The sequence below is a fragment of the Labrus mixtus genome, chromosome 16 (genome assembly GCF_963584025.1).
Source record: "Labrus mixtus chromosome 16, fLabMix1.1, whole genome shotgun sequence".
Taxonomy (NCBI): Eukaryota; Metazoa; Chordata; class Actinopteri; order Labriformes; family Labridae; genus Labrus; species Labrus mixtus.
Window position 1 is genome coordinate 1,212,718 of NC_083627.1, and position 22,828 is coordinate 1,235,545.

Sequence of the window (22,828 nt, forward strand, 5' to 3'; positions counted from 1 at the left end):
TCCTTCTTCAGTCAGCAGTGTGTCTTGGTGACTGCACTGCGGCCCCTTTTTTTCATTTCGGCATGTTAAGTAAGAGCTTCCAGACTGCCAGTGTGAGCTGCGTGTCTCATGCCTGTCTTTGGTTGGTCTTGTGCGGAAAATCTAGAGAATAGAAGTCCTGCCTATTGTTGTCTCTGGCCTCGTGGTTTTGATCAGAAAGGACAAAATGATATAGATGGCTATATCAACCTTGTATGACATATATGTCTATACATATTAGTAGAATATGTGACAGGCATGAAAAAAGTCCAGTTATGCTTCTTGTTTGATTTTCAAGTTAAAAGCTTGCTCTGGAATTTCTGTGAAGAAACTGCCCTTGTTTATGCACTTGTTTTAAGGCTTTTATTCTGAAGGTGTTCCAGGATAGTTGTGTGATGTTCAAACTTGGGCCTGGGCAATAAAACGAGAACGACAGTTATTACAATATAATTTTTCTCAATCTAAATTTAACCTAACCGCTTGGCTATCTGCGCCCCCAATATCACACCTACTTAAGTGAAGCTCTGAAATAAAGGAGTGCGCCGTAACCATTCAGCCACCGTTATACCCCAGCAGTGTGACCTTTTTGACAGATATTAAGTCCACATATTACTTATGAGCACACACTACGCACCCATTTTGCCAACAAAATAAAAGTGCATCATTAAAAAACAAATAAAAATGGTTGCAGACCTCATAAAAGTCTAATGGTCAAGGCCTACAATCTATACTGTAGTTAGTGTTAGCTTTATAGAAAAAGAGGCTAAAAAGTCAAGCTAGCTAGTACTTGCAAGCTTGACAAGCAAGTACTAGCTTGACTGATGCCTTTTGGCCTATTAGTTACCGTTTGTCCTGCTGCTACAAGCTAATGTTTTATGCTTTTTAAATGCAAAGTATGTCAATTCCGCCACCAGGGGGGCTCTCAATCAAAACAATAACAAAACATGACATTGAGGTTGGCGGGGAATCACGGGAGTGACTCTCTGCTACCCCGATGAAAACGAACTGCGAGTTGACCTGAGTATAGGGGACCTGGGAAAGGGAAGTTTATTTATTTAGCAACAAGTCCAATTCAAAGTGCTTCAAAGTGTAAAGTGGCATTGCAACTCACACAGGGCCGAGCCACTTAGAACACTGGGAGAACTATCTGAGGATGATCTTCAATTGACCTCAGCTGAGCATTTAATACAATCATTCCAGACTTTTTAGTCAGCAATCTGCTTGACTTCAGCCTCTCCTCCCTTGTATACAACTAAATCAAGGACTTGCCCAGAAATAGAAATTACGCACAGAGTGTCGATCAATGTCAGTATACCTTCTCCTCCACCTAAGGGCTGGCACAACTTTGTAGACTTCCTAAAGATTCTAGGATGTCCTAATATCTGAGGACCTCTCCTGGTCAGTCCACACCACTGCATCTGTAAAGAGAACACAACAGAGACTCTTCCTGAGAGTGCTCATGGGACTAGTGTAAATGCTCCAGGATTAGAGAGCGATTCCAATTGCCGTTTGCACACACAAAAACCACTGAGAGACTCATTATTTATCACTTATTCATGGTTGTTGGGAACAAAGCTTAAAATGACAGTGAATGCAATTCCATTCTGATTTTGATTTACGTAACCCACTCAAATTTCTAGAAACTAAAAAAAAAAACCTCAGTTGGAGCTGACAGGGAAAATAAAAAATACAGTTGACAAAAGATCAAAGCAAATATAATTGGTCAAATCATGGGCCACTGATAGCTCAGTAACTTCAGGAAGGGACAGAGCAGGCTGTTCTGCCTGAGGAGAGTCAGATCGTTCAGTGTCTGCAACAGACTCCTGAAGACCTTCTACCAGTCTGTGGTGGCCAGTGCCCTCTTCTTTGCTGTGGTGTGCTGGTGGGGTGGCAGTAAAGATTAAGATTTACTTTTATTGATCCCCGCAAGGGGAAATTTTTACAGTTTTTACACTCTGTAAGTCATGAACACACACATAGGCTGAAATATACACACACATGCAGAAACAGGATCCTATGGACATGCACTAATGGAGAGAAGAACAGAGTGACGGCCCACAGCGGGCGCTCCTGAGCTGATGGTGGGGAGGGGGTTTGGTGCCTTGCTCAAGGGCAGATTCAACAAGCTGGTGAGGAAGGCACGCTCGCTTGTTGGCCTGGACAGTTTGGAGATGGTGGCTGAGGGGAGGATGAGGGACAAAATCACAGCCATCCTGGACAACTCCTCTCACCCTCTCCATGATGAGCCATGGCAGCTGGGAAGTTCCTTCAGCCTTCCTCACATCCCCCCCAGGTTCAAAACTGAGCGCTTCAGGCGCTCCTTTGTGCCCACTGCCATCAGACTGTACAACAGCAGTGGTTCCTACAGTCTGTCTTCTTAATCACTGACAGACATTTTGCTTATTATAGTTGTAAATACGTAGTTACTTTATCTTTACTTTTATTTTATTCCAATATATTCTAATTGTATTCATATTAATATTCATGTTCTTCTTGTTGTCTTTTACTGCTGCAGCACTTGAATTTCCCCACTGGGGATCAATAAAGGACTATCTTATCTTATCTTATCTTAAGCTTAACCCTTATCCACTGGTCATGGATTTGTCTCCAGACCTGTTGCGAGCTTTGGTACCCCAAAGCTTTTTAACCCACCCATGTATCTGATCTTGAAGTAATTGTGTTCAATCCACTACTGTCTCCCTCTGCCCTGACAAATCCTCAGCCAGTTTTCTGCTGCGTTCAGAACATCAGCCACTTTCCAAATTGAATGCCCTATGCCATCCTTAAACACTGAGGAATTACCCACTCTTTTCAATCGGCCCTGTCTTCTTATTCTTCATCCCCTTTCAATAGAAGAGCCAATCCATCGCCAACCTCTGTATTTATTTGAATGAAAATAAATTCACACCTTTATTGTTTTTTTTTTCCACATTTATTTATTTACATCCCCAATTTCTGTTAAACATATTTCTCAGGGATGGTTAGTACTTCAGCTGAATATCGCCTTCACTTTTCTTCAGCTTACTGTTAGTCTTTGTCACAGAGAGCTGCAAAGAGAAAGAGAGAGAAATAATTCAGTTTTGTCAGAAATCACTCCTCTCTATGTCATCAATCAGATAAGTATGTAGGTAACGCATTATCTTTGGGGTCGTAGATGAAGTCTGGTTCTCCAGTGAAACCAAGACACTTAGCCTGCTTCATGGCATGTGCCAGATCGTGGTGCTTGATAGTCGACTCTTTGGCTGGAAACAGAAATGTAATTAAATTATGATTAAGACATTTTTCGGACTACAAACTGTTTTTTTCTCTCTTGTTCTTCTTACCCATCAGGTAAAAAGCCCGAAAGTTTTTGACCTCTGCAATGGTCTTTGGCTCAGTGATGTTCATAATGTGGATTAATTGATTGTTGGTTCTGCTGTCGACGGTGTAGAGCAGACATCCCTCACAGGTTGGCAGGGAATGGTATGTGCAGGTGAAGTTGGACTCTGGAAAGTAAAGGATTAAAACAAAAGCACTGTAATTTGAAGTAGACACTATTTGGCTAGCTCCTAGGCTGAAATGAAGATGAATCATTTGACAAACCCTGATTCACTGACTAACATAACTAACATTGACAAGCTCCAGTGTCATATCATAACAGGTGACTTACTGTCAGTTGCTGCAGTGTTGGAATTAATAGTTACAGGGTGTGATCCAAACTTGCAATATGTAGGACTGATAAGAAATAAAGGAGAAATGGTTAGTTCCGACATGTCAGTGGAAGGGTTGAAGAGAACATGTAGGAAAAGCCTTGTTCAGAGCTGGAATATAAAAAAATGGTGTAACAAAGATGGTGCCTACTATCAACTAACACCACGAAATCTAGATGGAACAAAAAATAATTTAATACATTGCATTTATCTTATCATAGTCATGTTGTGTCTGTGACCTGTTAACTTGTGCCTTAAACCAGGCAACTGTTCTCTTTGCAATCATTGTTTAAAAAATGCTATGAATTTCATGCTTGCCATGCTTGGACTGAAACCTCCACTGTAGAAGTAACTATTCTAGCCTAGCGATATCCTGAACGAATTCCTTGTGGTCAGGTGACGTCTGAATGAAGTCAATCCACTGGCTCTTGGTAGTCTTGAACAAGACTCTGTGTGGTTCACTAGTAATGTAACCCAAGATGAAGATCCACCTTCTGTAACTCTGCAGATAAATGTAAAGTTAATGAGTTAGACTCAAATGTCTGTAAATAATGCAAGCAGAGCCAAATGCTGATTGTAAATTGTATTTTTGCACACACCTTTATCAAGTCTCAATTGTTGGGTCAAGTTTGTATTAGATTTAACTTTTTACATTATTTTAGCCTTTTTTAATTAGGCCCAAACTTGATTTCCAAAATGTTGGGTATTTTCAAGAGAGCTAAGAGTTGTTAAACTTAGGTATTGCACAAGAAAAGTACCAAGTATTAAAACCACAACCAGAAAAACTTTCTGAAAAACATTGTGGAAGGGCAAAAAGCCTCTATTATATGTGTAACCTTAGAATTAAACTTATAATTTAGTCAATTCATTCAGACATATAAAGCCTGGTTCAACACATACAGTATATTGGAATAATCATCGGGAAACAAGTTCTGTATGAGGCTTAGTCAATCATATCTGATGTACAAATTCCCAGGTTCTTACTTACCATAGAGAAATGACTATGTATCCATCTGAAAGTTCAATTTTAGGGCGAAAGTATCTCTGAGGCCCAGGTTTTTGATCTCATTTAAACATTGTGCTCTGAGAGTCATGTTAGAATGAGTTCTCATTTTCTTCTTCACTGAGTGACAAAATTAATTTTCCTGGCTTCTCAAAAGTTGTCTTCTAATGCTAAGGTATAGCTCAAACTGAATACTAATGATAAGGAAAGAAATCAATCAAATGAGGACTAAAGGTTTCAAAAAAGATGTGTACCGCTAAAAATCCTGAATGCTAATGCTAACCTACAGACCCAGCAGAGGAGGCTTACCGGTTCAAATCTTGGAAGAGGTGTGATCAGAGGTCTGCATTCTTCAACTGACAGAGCAGAGCTGCTCAGGAACAACCCAGCCACCAGGAAAAGACTGCTGAACAACAGATTCATGATGCTACGGATGGTTAGCTTGTTAGCAATGTATGGAAGAAAACACCAAGCAGGGAGCTTTTCTCTGACAAAGCTGAATGACGGAGCCTCACAGAGACATTCAGCCTTTATAGAATCTAATCATGGCAGAGTTCAAGTGTCCTGGCTTTTTGGACTATTCATATAATATGAATTTATAGTAGATCATTTAACTTTTTTTCCTGGAGTTGGGCACAAGATATTTGACTCCACTCTTGTCCAGCTGTCATTTAAGACGAGATTCTATGGTGTCCTGTGTTTATAGGGTTTCTAAGGACACTGATCATTTGTACATCAATCATACAGATTTATTGACTTGCCCTTTACTGCATAACTGCACAGACTGCATAGTATATAGCACACAAAACAATAATCTTGAACTGCTGAGATCAAAAAAGGTAAAAGCCACAACTTTATCAGGTAATCAGCAGCAAACTAATCATTATCAGCTCATTAGCTGACCAACCTTTAATTCTAGCATTATATCATCATCATTGATTTCACTCTTTTTATCTCATATAGATCATCTTCACGCCATAACATGTCACTCTTTCTATTGCTTTCCTTCAATTTACTCACAGACAATATTTGTACAATAAGACTCATCCGCTCACAGATCCTTGATATTAAGCTAGCAAGGTCCACAGCATTTAGGTCAGCGTTTGTTCAACAGGTTATGTTTGATATTAAAGAAATGCTTATGTTGTCTTCAAAACTCCTTTCTGCTCAGATAAAAGGTGTAAGAGATCCAATATCACCATGTGCTACAACACAAACAGAATTATCCCTTAAAGTAGAAGCATGATTCCTTTGAGACATTTGCGATATAATTTATGAATCTCAAGTAAGGGGACTCATCCTTTTCCATCATCTAGCAAACCCTAAATAGCAAGCTAGCAAGGTCAACAGTATTTACATTTCCTTTTAGTTTTTATAATCTATGGAAAAAGGCTTGACACTATGAGCAATTATAATTTGTTGAATTAGGGAAATCTTGCTTGCAGCCATCTCCTCTTAAAACATACTTTTACTTCATAATATATGTAAGAATTGAATAGATGTATCGATTGACACAGGATGACACAGGAGTTATACCACAGAAGCTTAGGCCTCTACGTGTTCTGACCTTTCTAGTGCATGTGCATGTGCATTTTTTGGCCAAAGTTGGGAAAGCAATGTTTGAGCTCAACATTTTCTCACTGTGGGTTCAACGGTGATATCAGGTTGTTCTGGGCTTGAAAGATTTCCTAAGGACACTGTTCTTTTTGTGCATCAAACATTAACTGATTATGTGATTTGTTCTTGGCTGCCAAAGATGCACAAATACACAGATGATACAGATAATCACAGGACGGTCTCATTCCAGCTAAAACCAACACTGACTGATAGCGTCATCTCTACCAATAATGCTGTAAAATCCAACATGTCATCGATCAGCCCCTAAATTTGTCATTCAGGCCATAAATTGCAAATTGTGTTTTATTTAGAAACTGGAATATACCTGAATAAAATGTCAAAGCCTTTATATTACTAGTTTTCGCTGAAATATGTAAATGTTTTAAATTAAAATTTCCTCACAGATGTTTGGTATATGTAATATGTATAAGGAATACTCTGCCTTATTAGTTAAAAATACAACCTGATTGATCTCTCAAAAAGAGCAGGTTAGCCTGTTGGTGATGCCAATATGTAAGTTAGCCCATTAACGCCCGTTTTTGTACCAGTAGTGTTTCATTTTAGTGACATTTGGAAGACTAAACTTGTGTTCTTTTCAAAACTTCTTCCTTCTCAGGTAAAAACAAAAACGTAACAGACACAACATTATAAAATATGACAACACAGCCAGACTTAGCACTTAAAGACGTCCCCACAACCAACGCGTCGAGCCCAGCCACCACCATTGGACTGTGTCTTCCCAACTACCACCTCATTCATGCACACACTGCTCCGACCTCCACCTCAGCGGCAAGGAAGTTCAGATTTCTCTGGCTTTGATAACTGTTGGAAATATTTGAGGTAGTCTAATTACTCAACAACAACAAAAATCTAACATTGTTTTAGTCCATTTTTTATAAATTTGTAATATTTGAATTTAAAGATTGTCGTAAAATTCCACATATTGTACGTTTATTCTCGTATATTTATGACTTTAATCACGATATCTGAAAAACACTTAATGTGGCCATAATACTATCCTTCGTTATATAGTAGTTTAACAGGCTGGAGGATAAAAGGAGCAATAGAAAAAAAGCTACATGTGTTCAGGCTTTTCTGCTATTTACACAATAGGGATTCAGGTTTAAAGGAGATTTGATGATATTCTGTGTTTGTAGGACTTCTAAGGACACTGGTTTGTGTATCAAACATCAACAGATTTGCTGACCTGTCCTTGCCTGTCCTCGATTCTCAAATACAGAGACTACAGTCCATCGCAGTATTGCCTGGGTTAAGCTAAAACCAACAATGACTCGTTGCTTCACTTGAGCCGATAAGGATATCAATCACGCCATCGATTGCTTGCCCACAAATTCAGCATTTAGTTCACAACACACAGTAAATGAAGCTACTGAGAACGTTTAATAAGCCTGAATAAAGGTACTTAGAAAGCGTTTTAAGAGGTATTTCTTTAGCACGTTTTCTTACTGTTGTTTTTCTTTCTCTTCTTTCATTTGGCTCTAATTGAATGTAAGAAATTGGGATATATTGCTTTACACTGGGTTTGGGATGGAGTAAAACTGAAAATTAGTTTTGTTGTTGTTAAAAATATTTTTTATTAAAATGAACTATTGTTTGGCTTGAAATGTACGAAAAACAAAATATTTTAAAAAGTGTGCAATTTGGAAACCTACAATGTGGGGACATAGACCAGATTTAAACCAAATTGATGGGGACCCACTGGTTTACAGGGTCATTATGAAGGTTGACATTATCTTTCAAGTGAAGGTTTTATTGTTATCGATTTTTCAGTTTTTCACAGTTGTTACAAGTAAGTTAGAGAAAAATGGTCACATGGACAATCAACTCAATCTTTTTATGCATTATTTTTTCCCATTTGTGGTTGGAGAGAAAAAAATATCTGTGATGAGGCTTTTAGTTCCGTTTCACTTCAGTGTTTTCGCTCTGGACATATGTATACATGGTGTAAACTGTAGGTACACATGGTTTGTACACCTACAATATGGGGACACTAGTTGGATTTTTACTCCTTTTTATAGGGACCCATGGCCTTAAGGGTTCCTTCATTGGCAGACATGTAGAAATATTTTGGAATATTGATTAATTGCTGTTCTCTATTGTATCTAGGACAAATAACAGTTTCATGATTTTTTTTTTTACAGTTTTTCTAATTTACAGTGTGCATCTCCCAGAATACATTGCCCTTCCAGGGTATAATTTCCGTCTTTTAAAAGTTTATGTACCAACTGTATAAAAGATAAATAATAACTCACAGATACACATGTGTTTTGGGGCCTTGTGCTGTGTGCTGTATACGTAATCATACCCTTATCTGATTCAGATTCAGATTCAGATTTTTTATTGTCCCACAAGGGGAAAAAAAAGAAATCAGACAAAACAGCAAAATATAAAACCAAATAAAAACAAGGTAATAAAATCAGTCAAGAGCCCGGACCAGAATGGAAATTCAAGTTATTAAAGTGCAAAGTGGAGGTGTGCAAATGTGCAATTCAAGTGCAAAAAGAGCAACAAATAGCTAAATGTTGTTTAACATATTAATTGCACTTGGTAAAAATGAGACCTGGAGTCTTTTTGTCTTCCTTACAGGAGCTCTAAAACGACGACCTGAGGGTCAAAGGTCAACCTCACTGTGAAGTGGGTGATCTGGGATCACAAGTATGGCCATAGCTTTCCTCAGGACCTGCTGATTATAAATGGTCAAAAGTCCAACCTGACACCTCCCTGAAATTCTGCTGCTTGTTTTAACAAGTCTCCCAAGTCTAATCTTATTTGTCAAGTTCAGGCTTCCATACCATGCAGGGATGCAAAAATTTAAAACAGATTCAATAAAACTTTTATAAAACAGAGTCATCATCTCCATAGAAACATTAAAAGAGTTCATTTTTCTTAAAAAGAACAGTCTTTGCTGAACCTTCTTGGAGGTAGCGTCGATATGATTTTCAAAACGTAACCTATTGTCCAGAACTACACCCAGATATTTGTAGTTTTCCACAATTTAAATGTCAGCTGATTTGATACCAGTTGGTATTTGGCTTGGTGGGGACTTTCTAAAATCAATGATCATGTCTTTAGTTTTTGTGAAGTTTAAGTGGAGAAAAGATTCATCACAGCAAGCCACAAAGTCATCCACAATTGGCCCATGACCCTGCTCTCCCCCCTCAAGAAGGCTGACAATGACAGTGTCATCAGCAAATTTAAGAAGGTGTCTATGACTGTGATTGCTGCGACACTCATTAGTGTACATAATGTACAGAAGGGGTGACAGACAACAACCCTGAGGAGACCCAGTGGAAGAAGAGAGCTGGTTAGAAAAAATACCATTTACTTTCACAACCCATCCAATCAAGCTAGGCTCAAGTTAAAACTGATGAATAAGCCTTTCAGCAAGCAAAATTGGCTGTATGGTGTTAAATGCTGAAGAAAAGTCAATGAACAGGAGTCTGGCATGTGTCTTAGGGCCCTCAAGATGCTTATACAAATAGTGTAACAATGTGGTGACAGCATCGTCCACACCTCTACCTGCTCTGTACGCAAATTGAAGAGGATCTAGGTGTTCTTCAACCTGCATTAAAATTTGAGTCTTGATAATCTTTTCTAATGTCTTCATCACTAGAGAAGTCAACGCTACAGGCCTGAAATCATTCAGTGTTTTCGGGGTGCTAATTTTAGCTACAGGAACAATAATTGACTTTTTCCAAAGTTTAGGCACTTTCTGCAGGTTAACAGATTGTGTGAAGATATAGTGAAAGATGTTTTTAAAAGCTGGCCACAGATGTTGTCAGGTCCAGGGCTTTTTGCCTAAAAAAGATTTGCCACGTCCTTCACATCAAAAGCAAATGCTGGAGGAGCTGTTGTCTTTTCCTTTATTACATTCATCTGTGCAGTCAAATCATTATTTCCTAAAGGAAGATGAAAACTATTTAATTCATCTGCCAGATGTATATCTGAATAAAAAGGCAATTCCACTGTTCCCCTTCTTTTGTAGTCCAGTTATAGTTTTTATTCCATTCCAAAATTGTTTTTTTCAGATTGTTACTGCTGAGTTCTGCCTCAATCTTATCTTTATACCTAATTTTAGCTTTCTTAATTTCAGCCCGTACTTCGTTTTTCAATTTCCTCTCAGCAAGGACGTCACCTTCATTAAAAGCAACTTTCCGTTCATGTATAAGACAATTAATGTCTTTGGAGAGCCACTGATTGTTATTAGGGAAAATCTTCACATTTCTAAAGGAATCACACAGTCTTCACAAAATGAAATGTAGCTGCACACAACATCTGTAAGTTCATCAATATCAGCGCAGTCCTCCTGGAATATAGACCAGTCTGTGCACTCAAAACACGCCCTGAAGTCAGTCCAGACTTTGACCTGCTTAACACTGCTTTTCTACCTCCTCACCACAGATCTATACACAGGTAGAAGGTGCACAGTATTGTGATCTGAGGAACCCAGTGCAGGCCCTGCTTCAGACTCATATGCCCCCTTGATTGATCCATAACATAGATCCAGAGTCTTCTTGCTTTATTAGGAGCATCCGGGGATATGGACTGCAATTTGTGTGTTGCTTTAAAGATTGTGTCGGCAGCAGTTTTAGCGTCAGAATGACATCCAGTATGAAAGCATCTTTGAGTAGTCGAGAAGACTGGAAACACACCAATACAAGTCCAAATCCATTCGTCATAACTGTGCGTTATATTGAATTGTAATTTTCCCTTAAGATTGCAACTGTTATGCTACATTATCTCACAGGGTCTCTAAGAGTCGCCAAGGTTTCTGACCCCTAAATCCCACCAGATGCGTTACGGCAGCGGAGCTGATAGGTTTTTACTTTACTCAGTGTGTGTGTTCTTTCTCTGGCTCCACAGCGCTCTGTCTCAGCTCCATCAGTCTGGCGCCCTCTGCAGCAGACACACAAGGCTTATATTTTTGCCGGATGCACGGAGCATCAATTTACCACAGAGGAGATCGGGCGGGACAGGAAGTCAGACTCCTCGAAACAACATTAAAACATCCTGTTTATTTTCAGAATAAAACCCTCCTTTTCGACGGTTCAGACCGCATGTGTGTTTGTTGATGTTAGTAAGAGTTTTATACGGTTTCATACATCTTATTATCTCTATAATTACCACAGGAAGTCCTTTGTCTTGGCATCCCAGGTGTCAGGCTGAGTTCTCCTGTGGTGTTGACAGACTAGGATGCACGGAGCCATAACGGAGCGGATCGGACACACAATGCACCACCGTATCTGGTGGAGGTTCTGGGTAATAACGGCCAGATCCAATCTTATGTCAAACAGTCCATGGTGAATCCCGATGTTTTCCCTTTTGGCTGCTGGGTTCATAGTTCAAACCAGGTTCTATTGGATTAGTAAAAAAAAGAACAAATACACCCATGTCCACTCACACACATGGACAACCTTTAAGCTTTGGATATACAGTGACGAGGGCTTCCCAGGTCATAGACCTCAAACCACACGAGGGCACACATCTCTGTCAAGTACAGGTATGGCCTGTACGGTATTGTAACATTTTTTGCTCCAGAATAATCGGAATCCAGCAGAGAGACTTGGGGTTCTTTGTGGAAGAGGCTGGTAGTCCAAAAATCTCCGCCCAACCCTTGTGTGTGTCACTGTCTAAAGGGGCCACACGAGGGCGCACATCTCTGTCAAGTACTGATTTCCTTGTTGTCTCTGACAAACTCTGACTGTTGTTTGTTTGTAAATGCATGTCTGGTCTGGGTGGACTCTTCTAATGTGTCTCTTAGAGCCACTGGGAGTCTTATATCACTCCTCAGCCCAGAGCGGCCCACAGTGCAGCACTATTCTCTGACCAGCCCTGCTGTCATTTTTATGTCCAGCACACTCTTTGCACAAGCAGAAAATAAATATGGGGCCTTCTATGGCCTTCATGAGTATGCTGGTCTTAAAATGGAGTTCATATTCTCAGGTGCATTTTCATATCCCTTGAGCCTTCAATTGCACCCTAATTGTGTTTCGTCTAACTCGCAAAAGGGTTGTCACGGCCGGCTCACAAACCTGTGACAAAAACTGGAGGAGACAAGGAGTATGCTTCAACAAGCACATTTATTTGTACAACAGCGAATTAAACCAAAAGGTACAGCGCATCGGGGATATCCTCTCTCCCCAATCTCCTGCTCGATGTCTCCCCGTCTTCCCCCAAGGAGGAAGTGAGGCGAGCTCTTATGGTATTGAGAACACCCGGGGCCAGGTGTTCTCAATCCCCGATCCCACAGACCACACCCACCGGCACCTGAAACAAAGGAAAACGACAGAAGGGACCAGGAACCAGCAGGGTCGTCACACCCCGCCCCTTTAAAGACGTGGGTCCGAGGGACACCACGAAATTCAACTAAAGTACTAACTGAAGGACATTTATTGTGCCAACAAGAAAATATAACACCTGCCGTTAATACTTCCACCGTCCATAGCATCAGGTCCTGCTATGCACACTGCATATGGAAGGGAGAGGTCAACACACAGAACAAACCTAACTTACAGGGCGTGGGATCAGTCCCTGTCTCGCTAACTCACCAGAAACGTATAACCTGTGCCTGAACCTATTAACATAATTAATAAGGCTTTTGGGTGGATCACTGCCCTTAAAATAACCCGACAACCTTGCCAGTGGTCCACACACAGAGTGTCCAAAAACTAACTCATTTGGGCTAAACCCAGTGCTTTCCTGAGTAACCTCCCAGGCCGCCAGCATTAGCCAAGGCAAGCCCTCTTCCCACTCACTCCCCATCTCTCTGGAGAAAGCCCTCAGCAACGATTTAAGCGTCTGATGAAAGCGCTCCAGCGCCCCCTGGCTTTGTGCATGATAAGCTGAGGACTGCGAATGCTTAACCCCAAGCTGCTTCAAAATCTGTGCAAACATGTGAGAGGAAAAGTTAGAGCCTTGATCACTCTGAAGAACCTTCGGAATGCCGAACATAGAAACAAACTGGGAAAGAGCCTTCACCACAGACCTGGTAGTTATCGACCGCAAAGGATAAGCTGCCGGGTACCTAGAAGGAGGCAACGGACCAACACAGTCGATTATAACATGCTCAAAAGGCTCCCCGATGGCAGGTATGGGATGCAGTGGGACTGGTTTAATCGACTGCTTTGGTTTTCCAGTGATTTGACATGTGTGGCAAGTCTTAATATACGCTGAAACATCTTTCTTTAACCTAGGCCAAAAGAAGTACCCCAAAATGCAATCGTAAGTCTTCCTGACACCTATATGCCCAGACTGGGCACGAGACAGCTGCAAAACCATGTTCCGGAATTTAGCTGGAACAACAATTTGGTACACCGGACTCCCCACACCAACTTCCTGACAAGGTACCCACTTTCTCACCAAGAGTTCATCCTCAATGAAGTAGCCATGTGCCCTATCCTTCTCCTCTGCAACAGAGAGTGTAGCCTCCAACAGCACCTTCAAGGAGGCTTCTGACTGCTGCCCTGCTACCAACTCTGCACGGGAGACAGACAAAGGAAAGTTAGACCACTTCACACAAGGTTCAGAATTGACACTTACTTCTCTAGAGTCAGTTCCAGCACGAGCCCTGGAGCGTGTCACAGCACATGCTCCCAACGCCTCGCTCACATCGGACTCCTTTTCGTCCCGCACACTATGAACCGGAATGGGACCAACCAGTGGGACAGGGGACAAATTACCCGCCCACACACGGCCACCAGCTAACCCATTACCAAGAATAACATGAACACCGCGCACTGGCAACGCCGGGCGCACCGCAATGCACACCTCACCTTGTACCAGACCTGAGAACAAATGAATCTTGTGTACAGGGGCAGACAAGACGGACAGTCCCATACCTAGGCCCAGCTCCCTACCACCTGTATCAGACTGCTCTGAAAACGGAAGAACTGACGCCAGGATAAATGAACCTAAAGCGCCTGAGTCCCTCAGGATCTTCACAGGCACTTTTTCACCATCAGCCTTAAGGGAAACAAAATCATCCGAAATAAAAGGCAAGTAGGCCTCATCACAGACCACAACACACTGCCACAACCCTGAACATCAGAAAATTCGGGACCAACCTTAACAAGAGCAGCCAGCGCCACAGACTTTCCCTCCCCCTGGCTGTATCTCTGAAAGGCATAGCAATCAGCTTTAATATGACCCTTCCTGTGACAGAAATGACACATCTTCTCCACACCACGCAGTTTCATATTTACCTCAACAGGTCTACTGGACACCTCCGGGGAAAACACCGGCGTAACAGGACTATCCCTATGACCGTCACCACCACGCCCATCCCCCCAAACACTGCGATGAGTTAGAACATACTGGTCGGCCAAAGCAGCGGCCTCCCCCACTGTCTTTACTTGCTGCTCTGTTAAATATGTGGCAATCCGACTAGGCACAGCAATTTTCAATTGTTCCAACACAATAAGTTCACACAACTCACCAAATGTTTCAACCTCCAAAGAAGCACGCCAACGATTAAATGAAGTCAACAGGTCACGGGAAAACTCCAGGTATGACTGCCTTTCCCCCTTCCTACCGTTCCTAAAGCGCTGGCGGTAAGCCTCAGGAACCATTTAATTGCACTTGAGGACAGCCGATTTAACAGAAGCATAACTCCACCCATCAGTAACAGACAATGCAGCGTATGCCTCCTGTGCCCTGCCCGTCAACACACACTGCAGGAGCACTGTTCGCTCATCCTCAGGCCAACCCCGAGAGTCTGCCACTCACTCAAACAGAGAAAAAAACATTTCCAACAGAATAACTGACGGAACGTGAGCGAAAACCACACTGAAAACACACGGCCAGAAAGGAGCGTCCCCTCTAACTGCCTGACCAAATACTTGCGAACTCAACCCTATCCGTCTTCGTATGCGTACTGGCGGTGGGTATTTACATACCTTAAGCCCGCTTGCACTGAAGAAAGCCCACTGCCTTCAGTCAATGCTACGAAAGGCACCCCCAAGACAACTGCTTCACCCGCACAGACAACATACAAAAACCTGAAAATAATTAACTCAACAGCCTCCTTGCGAGAACTGCTGCTACCACCTAAACAGGGGAATTTAACCTAGCTCCGAAATGCACAACCCCAGCGTGTCCACACTCACCTTCCGTGCAGCCGAACAAATTGAAATTCACGCTCCAACCGCTCACCTGGACACAGAACAGCTCCTCTCACCTCTCTGACCTAATTACACGTTACCAAAAAACTGTCAATCAAAACAGGGAATCTCGCTAACACCCTACTCCAAAGTGACATACATACCACATACGTCACGATCTCAGAACGAGAAACCCCCTGCAAATCGCAAACACCTGAATGCAATCAAACACAAGAAGAACTGCTTAGGCTACAAAAAAACACTGAAGATTAAACAAAATCGAACGAGCCCCCAATTTGTTTCGGCCAAACTGGAGAAGACAAGGAGTACGCTTCAACAAGCACATTTATTGCTGAAAATCCAGTGTAACTTATATCCAGTTGTTGGTAGAATGCCCATGTGTACCTTTTCATTATGTCTGTGACTATTTCTTCAATTTGAAAACAAGGTCCACACATTTATGAGACAGATTTTGTTTCTTTACTTCCACAAATTCAGTTGAACATATTAGTCATGGAACTTTTGTAACTACTTCAGGCGATGATCATAACACCTTCGCCTTCTTTGCAGAATTCTGCAGGGAAAAAGAGAGAAAAAGTATTCAGTTTTGTCTGAAATCCTACGACTTCATTACATTCTTATATCAATTAGAAGGTGACACACCATTCTCAGGGTTGTAGTGGAAGTCCGGTTCTCCTGTGAAACCAAGACAGCTCGCCTGCTTTTTGAAAACTTCCAGGTCTGATTCCTCAACAGTCGCCCCCCTGGCTGGAAACAAACAAAATAAGAGAAAAACAAATAAATAAAAATGAAGAAATGCTACAGATGCAAAAATTTAGTTATTCCCTTTTGACCCGTTCTTCCTACCAAACAGGTAAAGTGCACGAGCGTTGATCTCAGGCTTGTCTGTAGGGCTGCTAAAGTTCATCTTCTGAGGTAAGTTGTTGATGTTCATGCTGGTGCTGTTGACAGTGCTGACCATACATCCGTCACAGGTTGGCAGAGATTGGAACGTGAAGCTGACCTTGCCCACTGAGGACAAAGACAAAGTTAAAAAAAGAAATGAAAACAACAGTATTGCATCTGAGGCAGACACTGTTTAGCTTGCTCATAGAATCAAATGAAGATGGATGATTTGAGTTTCAAGATTATTTCTGGACTTCTCATGCCTTTATTGAGAGGACAGGGCAATGGATAGAGCTGGAAACAAAAAATGAGAGTGTGGGGGCCAAGGGTGAGGTTTGAACCCGGGGCTGTAGTCTCTGTACATGAAACATGGAATTTAACCACTGAGCTAAACAGACGTCTAATTCTAGTTTATTCATGCGAGCAGCTCAAAGGTACAAAGCTAACATTCTAGTGTTGAGCAGGAATATTGTTTACCAGGTTCACCGTAAAGGAGCAATATGTAACTCTGACCCCTAGTGTTTAAAATGGGTACTGCAGTCTAAATTCTAAACATCATAGAGAGCTGTCAACATAGCATGTTTCCTTAATGTCTGATCATATAGTAAGTTCACGTTATCATGTAATTCAGTAGATATCTTCAGATTGGACATTTAACATCCTCTATAGGTTTTTGTACTTAAACCAAGGACATATATAGCTTTAATTTGGAATTCTGTTCATTATGACTTATTTGTCTTCTCTCTTAATTATAAAGGCTTTGGCAACTAGAGGTTGTCACTCAACTAAGGTAAGTATGGGTTCCAATAAGCAGTTTCACAGGCGGTGAAACTGTGGTATTTATATTTCAACAATCCCTGATTTACTGACTTACAAAACAAACATTTACAAGCTCCAGTGTCGTCGTATCAGATCAGGTAACTTACTTTGGGATTTTGCAGTAACGCCTTCAATATTCATTGTGAAGTTTGAACGCATGCAAGTTCCATTTCTGGGGAAAAAGATTGAGAAGACATGACGAGTACACAAATGTACAGTTCACTTCTAACATTTGAGCTTATTTTAACCCATAGTGTTGGGGGGGTCACAACATGCCTTCCAGAATAAGTAATGGAAATTCAAATCAGTTAAAATTACATATTTTACCAATTATTGTAAAAATATATACTAAAAAGTAGTTCAATTTCTAATAAAACTATATGATTAAGTGAAATGCTCGTAAAGATTAATGTGTAAAAATAATTCAAATGTTAGAAAGTCTGTCTCTGCTGCTATTTACACCTAAACATGAACACACCTGTGTGTTAAAGTTCACATAAGTGTAAATAAGTCTCAGAGCTCCTCAAAACATGTGTGTAAAGTGTCTTGTTCTAAATCCACCCTGATCCTGTATTTGATCATGTCTATAAACCCCTTTATTTCAGCCCTGCTCAGAACAGGCTGTTTCTGTGTCTGTACCTTTAAATGTAAATGAGCTTTGAGCAAAGGCATTGTCTATTAGGGGGATTATTTCCTCTGATGAAAGCCCGATTTAATTATAATGTGGTTTATTTGGGCATCTGATTTTGCATTTTTAAATACTCACATCTTGTTGTGCTGAGCCATGACCAGGTCATTGGGGCTTGATGTGGACATCGAGATGTTCAGCCAGGCGCTCTCGGTTGTTTTCAGCATTTCGTTAAATATGCCATTGTCAACGTAACCCACGAGGACGTTCATCCGTCCGCACAGCTGCATAAAGTAGACTCAAATATCTGTTATCAATTTAAAAAAGGACTTAAAGACGAACCTTTATAGGTTTTTTCAGCATTGTCCTTCATCGTTTTTAGATTATGGTTTGTCTTTTTGAATTTGTTTGTGTATCGTTATGTACTAATATAGACTTTCTATGTACAGACATAACAAACCCTCCAAACAGTCCTGCAGAACATCATATATATTGATTCTTAAATCTAGATTTTTATACACAGCAGATACTTTCGATAGGTATTCAAACTTGGGTATTATACGGACGATAGTACCAACCCCTAATGGAATAAAGTACAGCACCAAAAGCTTTTTTGTATTACTTTCATAATTTAACAGATTTATTTGAACAAGGTAGGCATAATTATCAGAATCAGAGGGAACACGGTTGTAATTAAATAGTCTTGACTTGAATTTGACTTGATGCTTTAATCATTCTATGAAGGGTTAGTTTAGATCGCTACATTTGATTGTTTATCCTTGCCACTAGATTGTGGGGCAATCTCGGACTTAGTTGCTGAGTTGTTCATAGGCTCATGTCCTTTGTAGAAAAACACAGCATAGGGCAACTGTGGTTCAGTTGGTAGGGTCAGTCGTCCCTCAACTGGAAGGTCTAGGGTTTGATCCCCAGCTCCTGCAGCAACACGTCTGATGTGTCCTTGAGCAAGAACCTTAACCCCAGGTTGTTTAGGTGGCAGCATATGAATGTGAATGAATTGATTTGTTTCTTCTGATGTTCACTTTACACAGCAGCCTCTACCATCAGTTTGTGAATGTGTAGGTGTGATCTGCGGGGTAAAAGCGCTTTGAGCAGTCAGAAGACTAGAAAAGTGCTATACAAGCTCAAGTCGATTTACCATTTACCAAAATCCTACCACACAGACAATTTCTATCTAACATTAAGGGTAATAATGGAAACCAAATATTTTTTGTACAGTGTCATGCTTTCAACCTTTAAGTTAATGCTAATGCCAAAAACAAATTAGGGCAAGAGGTTCAGGAAAGCTGTAAACCACTTCAAATATTTAATGCAAATGTTTACTTAAAGAGCCAGGCAGGAAGCAGAAGAGGGCTTACCACAGAGAGGTCGGCCATAGACAAAGGCGTGACCAAGGGTTTGCATTCTTTGGGTGTCTGGGCCGAGCTGCTCAGGAACAACCCCACTACCAGAAAGAGACTACTGAACCACAGATCCATGATGGTTACAGGCTTCAGACTATTCCAGGAAGAAAACAAACACAGTGCCTTTCAGCCTTTAAAGAATGGCACAGTATCAGGTGTTCTGATTTATCAACCATTTACATATGAGGGTTGTTTTTATCAACGGTATGTTTTTGATTTTGAGTTCAGAGTTTAGGAGTCAATATTTCCCTTCAACTGTCCTTCAAACATTTACAGATTTGTTGACTCGTCCTTGGCTACCCACGATTCACAAACACACAGAGAATAAAGTCCATCACAGGAGTACATTGACCATGCCAAAACCTACAATGACTCACAAACTCACCTTCTCTTCCAATGCTTTAACATCCAACAGGCCATCGGTCACTGTCCCACATATTCTGCATTCAGGTCATAATTTGCACACTGCAGGATGGTGAGAGCATTTAATAAGCCTGAATGAGGTTACTTTAAAAATGTTTGGAGCAATGTTTTTGGGGCCATTTCTACATTCATCGTATAGGACAGTTGACGAGACAGAGGAAATGTTGGAAGGAGAGAGAGGAGGACGTATTAAAAACGCATTAATAACCTGTATTTAATAAATATAAGGCGTGAAATCTGTACACAAAGCCCTCGCACCCTGCTTATATCACAATGCAAATACACCAGTAATCACAAACAAGATAACAAGATGGTGGAGAAACAATGCACCATGTGGTCACGTCACATGGGGACAAATGGTGGACAACAAAGTGAGAGACGTGTGGCTCCCTTTTGAAATAGCTCGAGCTCTCTGAGCTGAGTTCAATAACTATAACTTAACTTGTGGGCGGCAGTAGCTCAGTCTGTAGGGACTTGGGTTGGGTCCCGGTGCGGACCAAATATGGAAGTTGGTCTGGTAGCTGAGAGGTACCAGATCACTTCCTGAGCACTGCCGAGGTGCCCTTGAGCAAGGCACCAAACCCCCTCCCCACTCACCTGTGCATGTCCATAGGATCCTGTTTGTGCATGTGTGTATATTTCAGCCTATGTGTGTGTTGCATAGTTAACAGAGTGTAAAAACAGAAATTTCCCCTTGCGGGGATCAATAAAAGTAAATCTTAATCTTAAACAATGGAAAGAAAATGGCCAGATTTATATTCAATGGCGGAATCACTGGTCTTTCTGATTGTAGAAGCAATTGACTGATACACTAGCATAGCATTGAATGAAAACACACATAGACGAACATGGCGATTCAGCACAATAAAACAAATGCAGCAGCTTACAACAGATAATAAACAGAATGTGACATCCCGTCAACAATAGTGCACAATTATCAGTGGTTATGCCAGAGACCAAAGCTCTTACTAGGGGTCACTCCTGGTGGTCGTTCCAAGGTTGGTTTGATCTTCACTCTAGAGCACTGCTCCATTGTCTTTCTGATTACAGGAGCAGAGTTTTTTGTGTATCCTTGTGTATTCTCAGTGTAGTCTCAGTTGCGTTCAGTGACGTCTACGAAAATCAAAGCAAAGAAACTCTTTATTTGCTCGAACCAAATAGTTTCTGATAGCTCCCAAAACTCTTAAAAATATGCAGTGGAAGTAGGGGGCGCGGGGGGATTTCCCGACGTAAGACGTGACGTAAATAAACAACGCGGAAGTAGCGGCCGAAGCAACAAAGTCCGCTACACGACGTTATAATGAGAATATTTGTCTTTATATCAATGCTATGTGTAATCCAATGGAATGACAACATCCACAAAAGAGAGGAGAACAACATACTGACGAACAGAAAACATACTGCAGCCGTTTAATTACGTGCACGGACATCGTAGTGGTCGCGTGCAGACACTTTAGCTGGACACTATATAAACGTCACTCTCTTTCTATTGGCTGAAATCGGCCGCGTTCAGACATCAGCTCCTCCGGATTATCTGCGGAAAACATACTAGTAAGTGAAAAACGGAGTAAAAAATTCTGCTGTTGCGTTCACACTTACAGCTCCTCCTTGAGCTCTCCTGAGTTTTTCAGGAGATTTCCATATGTGTGAAAAGGGTTATTGTAAGCTAAGAGGAGGGGGTTTGCCTCCTTTGACTTTAAGCTTTTATTGACTGGGACTGCCTGTGGGTTTACTTTGGGCCTCCTCCAATGAGGATAGAAAATTCAGACTCCCCTTTTTTCATGTGTTAGGTGCTATTGGGGGTGCTGGGAGTAACACTCCTTTGTTCTGTTCCCTCCAACATAACTATTAGTTAGGCTTCTATATGCCTGGGTTCTTTTGCTCAGCATACATGGCTGGGTCAAACAATCTCCATAGGAGAGATAGGTGGTGGGATTAAGTGTTGGTATTTTGAGAAAACGTTGCCAACCTTAAAAGGAGTGATATGTAAGATCAGGAGTGACTGAAACGATAAAGTGACCTTACTATCTGATCATTAAGGAAACATGTTGAAGTGCTGGCTTGTTTGACAACAATGCAGCAGCCAGTATGTCCTCCTTCTAACTTTAGATTCTGCTCCTGAATGCTCTGGATTTGTTTGGAACAGAGAAGGTAGGCGGTTTTAAGGCACCCCCATACGGCCACATGATCACCCATGATTACATTTCTTAGGCTTAGATAAAATCAATTATGCAGGTGGCTCTATTGTTTACTATTTCAGGCAACAAGTTGTACAGTTGTAATGATGAGGATTTTTGGCCGTGAGTAGATTGCTATCCTCTTCGGGAGCATCCTCGGTCTCCAGAGCTCTCCCCACACTCTGCCAGTCCCAAGCCCTAGACTCTGAAATTTATCTTATCCTGGTATGCTTTGACCAACATCGCACAGCCACATTTTATTCTTGTATAAATGTGTCTCTGTCAATGAATGTACAGTTTATGTTGTTGTTAGTTTTTTCTTGTTGTTGTGGTTTTATGTAAAACCGGACAGTACAACAATGAGACTACTGGTTTCTACTAAGATCTAAGCCGTCCTGTGGGCACGTGTGGAAAAAGCAATTATTTTATGTAATTGGGGGCAGGGTTATGTAGTGCTTCAATCTTACTGGTAGGCATTGACAACCTGAGTTTGGTTATTGTTTTTCACCCATTCAGTGAAGCCAATACTGAGGCACGCACAAGTTAAAGGGTCACCAGAAAGGTCAAGGTATGTTAGTGCAGGGAGAGACTGGAGGATCATCTCGTTGATCATTGTCAACTCATTGTCTCTCAGATTCAACCAGCTAAGTGCAGACAGGTTGGCCAGGGTCAGAAAATTCAAAGATTGGAGCTTGTTCTTCGAGAGGTCGAGAGCCTCCAGTGTACTAATGTGGTTTGATTAAACGTTGAGATCTGTCAACTTCTTCAGATCTAGAAAAGCACATCATCTGAGTACTGAAATTAAATTTTTACTGATAAAGAGTTTTAACAACGATATCAGATTCAGAAAGTCGAAACAATGCAACTCTCCAATATCATTGAAGCTTAAATCTAGGACTATGAGTCCTCTGACGGCAACTGGCACTCTGTGTAGAAAGTTGTTGCCTAAGTACAATCTCTCGAGTCGGTTCAACGGTCTGAGTAATTTCTCAGACAAGTTGCTCATGG

The 22,828-nt window shown here is 41.2% G+C and overlaps 3 protein-coding genes across 3 annotated transcripts in view; 1 reads left to right on the top strand and 2 right to left on the bottom strand.

Annotated features, from left to right (window-relative positions):
• Positions 1-5,324, bottom strand: part of LOC132991123 (uncharacterized) — a 46,669-nt gene extending 41,345 nt beyond the window's left edge. Inside the window, exon 1 of the mRNA XM_061059753.1 lies at positions 5,020-5,324. Within this exon, the coding sequence (XP_060915736.1) occupies positions 5,020-5,133 (114 nt within the window). The 5' untranslated portion in view covers positions 5,134-5,324. The remainder of the gene's footprint in view (positions 1-5,019) is intronic.
• Positions 1-22,828, top strand: part of LOC132991113 (uncharacterized) — a 113,884-nt gene that overhangs the window by 9,188 nt on the left and 81,868 nt on the right. The gene's annotated exons all lie outside the window — the stretch shown is intronic.
• On the bottom strand, positions 15,904-19,374 carry LOC132991122 (uncharacterized). Its single transcript, XM_061059750.1, has 6 exons — positions 19,176-19,374; positions 17,938-18,083; positions 17,279-17,343; positions 16,314-16,478; positions 16,110-16,214; positions 15,904-16,020 (listed from the first exon to the last, which is right to left on the bottom strand). Exons 1-6 carry the CDS (start codon positions 19,293-19,295, stop codon positions 15,980-15,982), a joined length of 642 nt encoding a protein of 213 aa, XP_060915733.1. The 5' UTR covers positions 19,296-19,374; the 3' UTR covers positions 15,904-15,979.

Coding starts and splice junctions, on each gene's coding strand:
- LOC132991122 (XM_061059750.1), bottom strand. CDS start 19,295: ATGGATCTGTGGTTCAGTAGTCTCTTTCTGGTAGTGGGGTTGTTCCTG. Junction 16,215..16,313: donor TCGTGCACTTTACCTGTTTG/GTAGGAAGAACG, acceptor GTTTGTTTCCAG/CCAGGGGGGCGACTGTTGAG. Junction 16,021..16,109: donor CCACTACAACCCTGAGAATG/GTGTGTCACCTT, acceptor TTTTCCCTGCAG/AATTCTGCAAAGAAGGCGAA.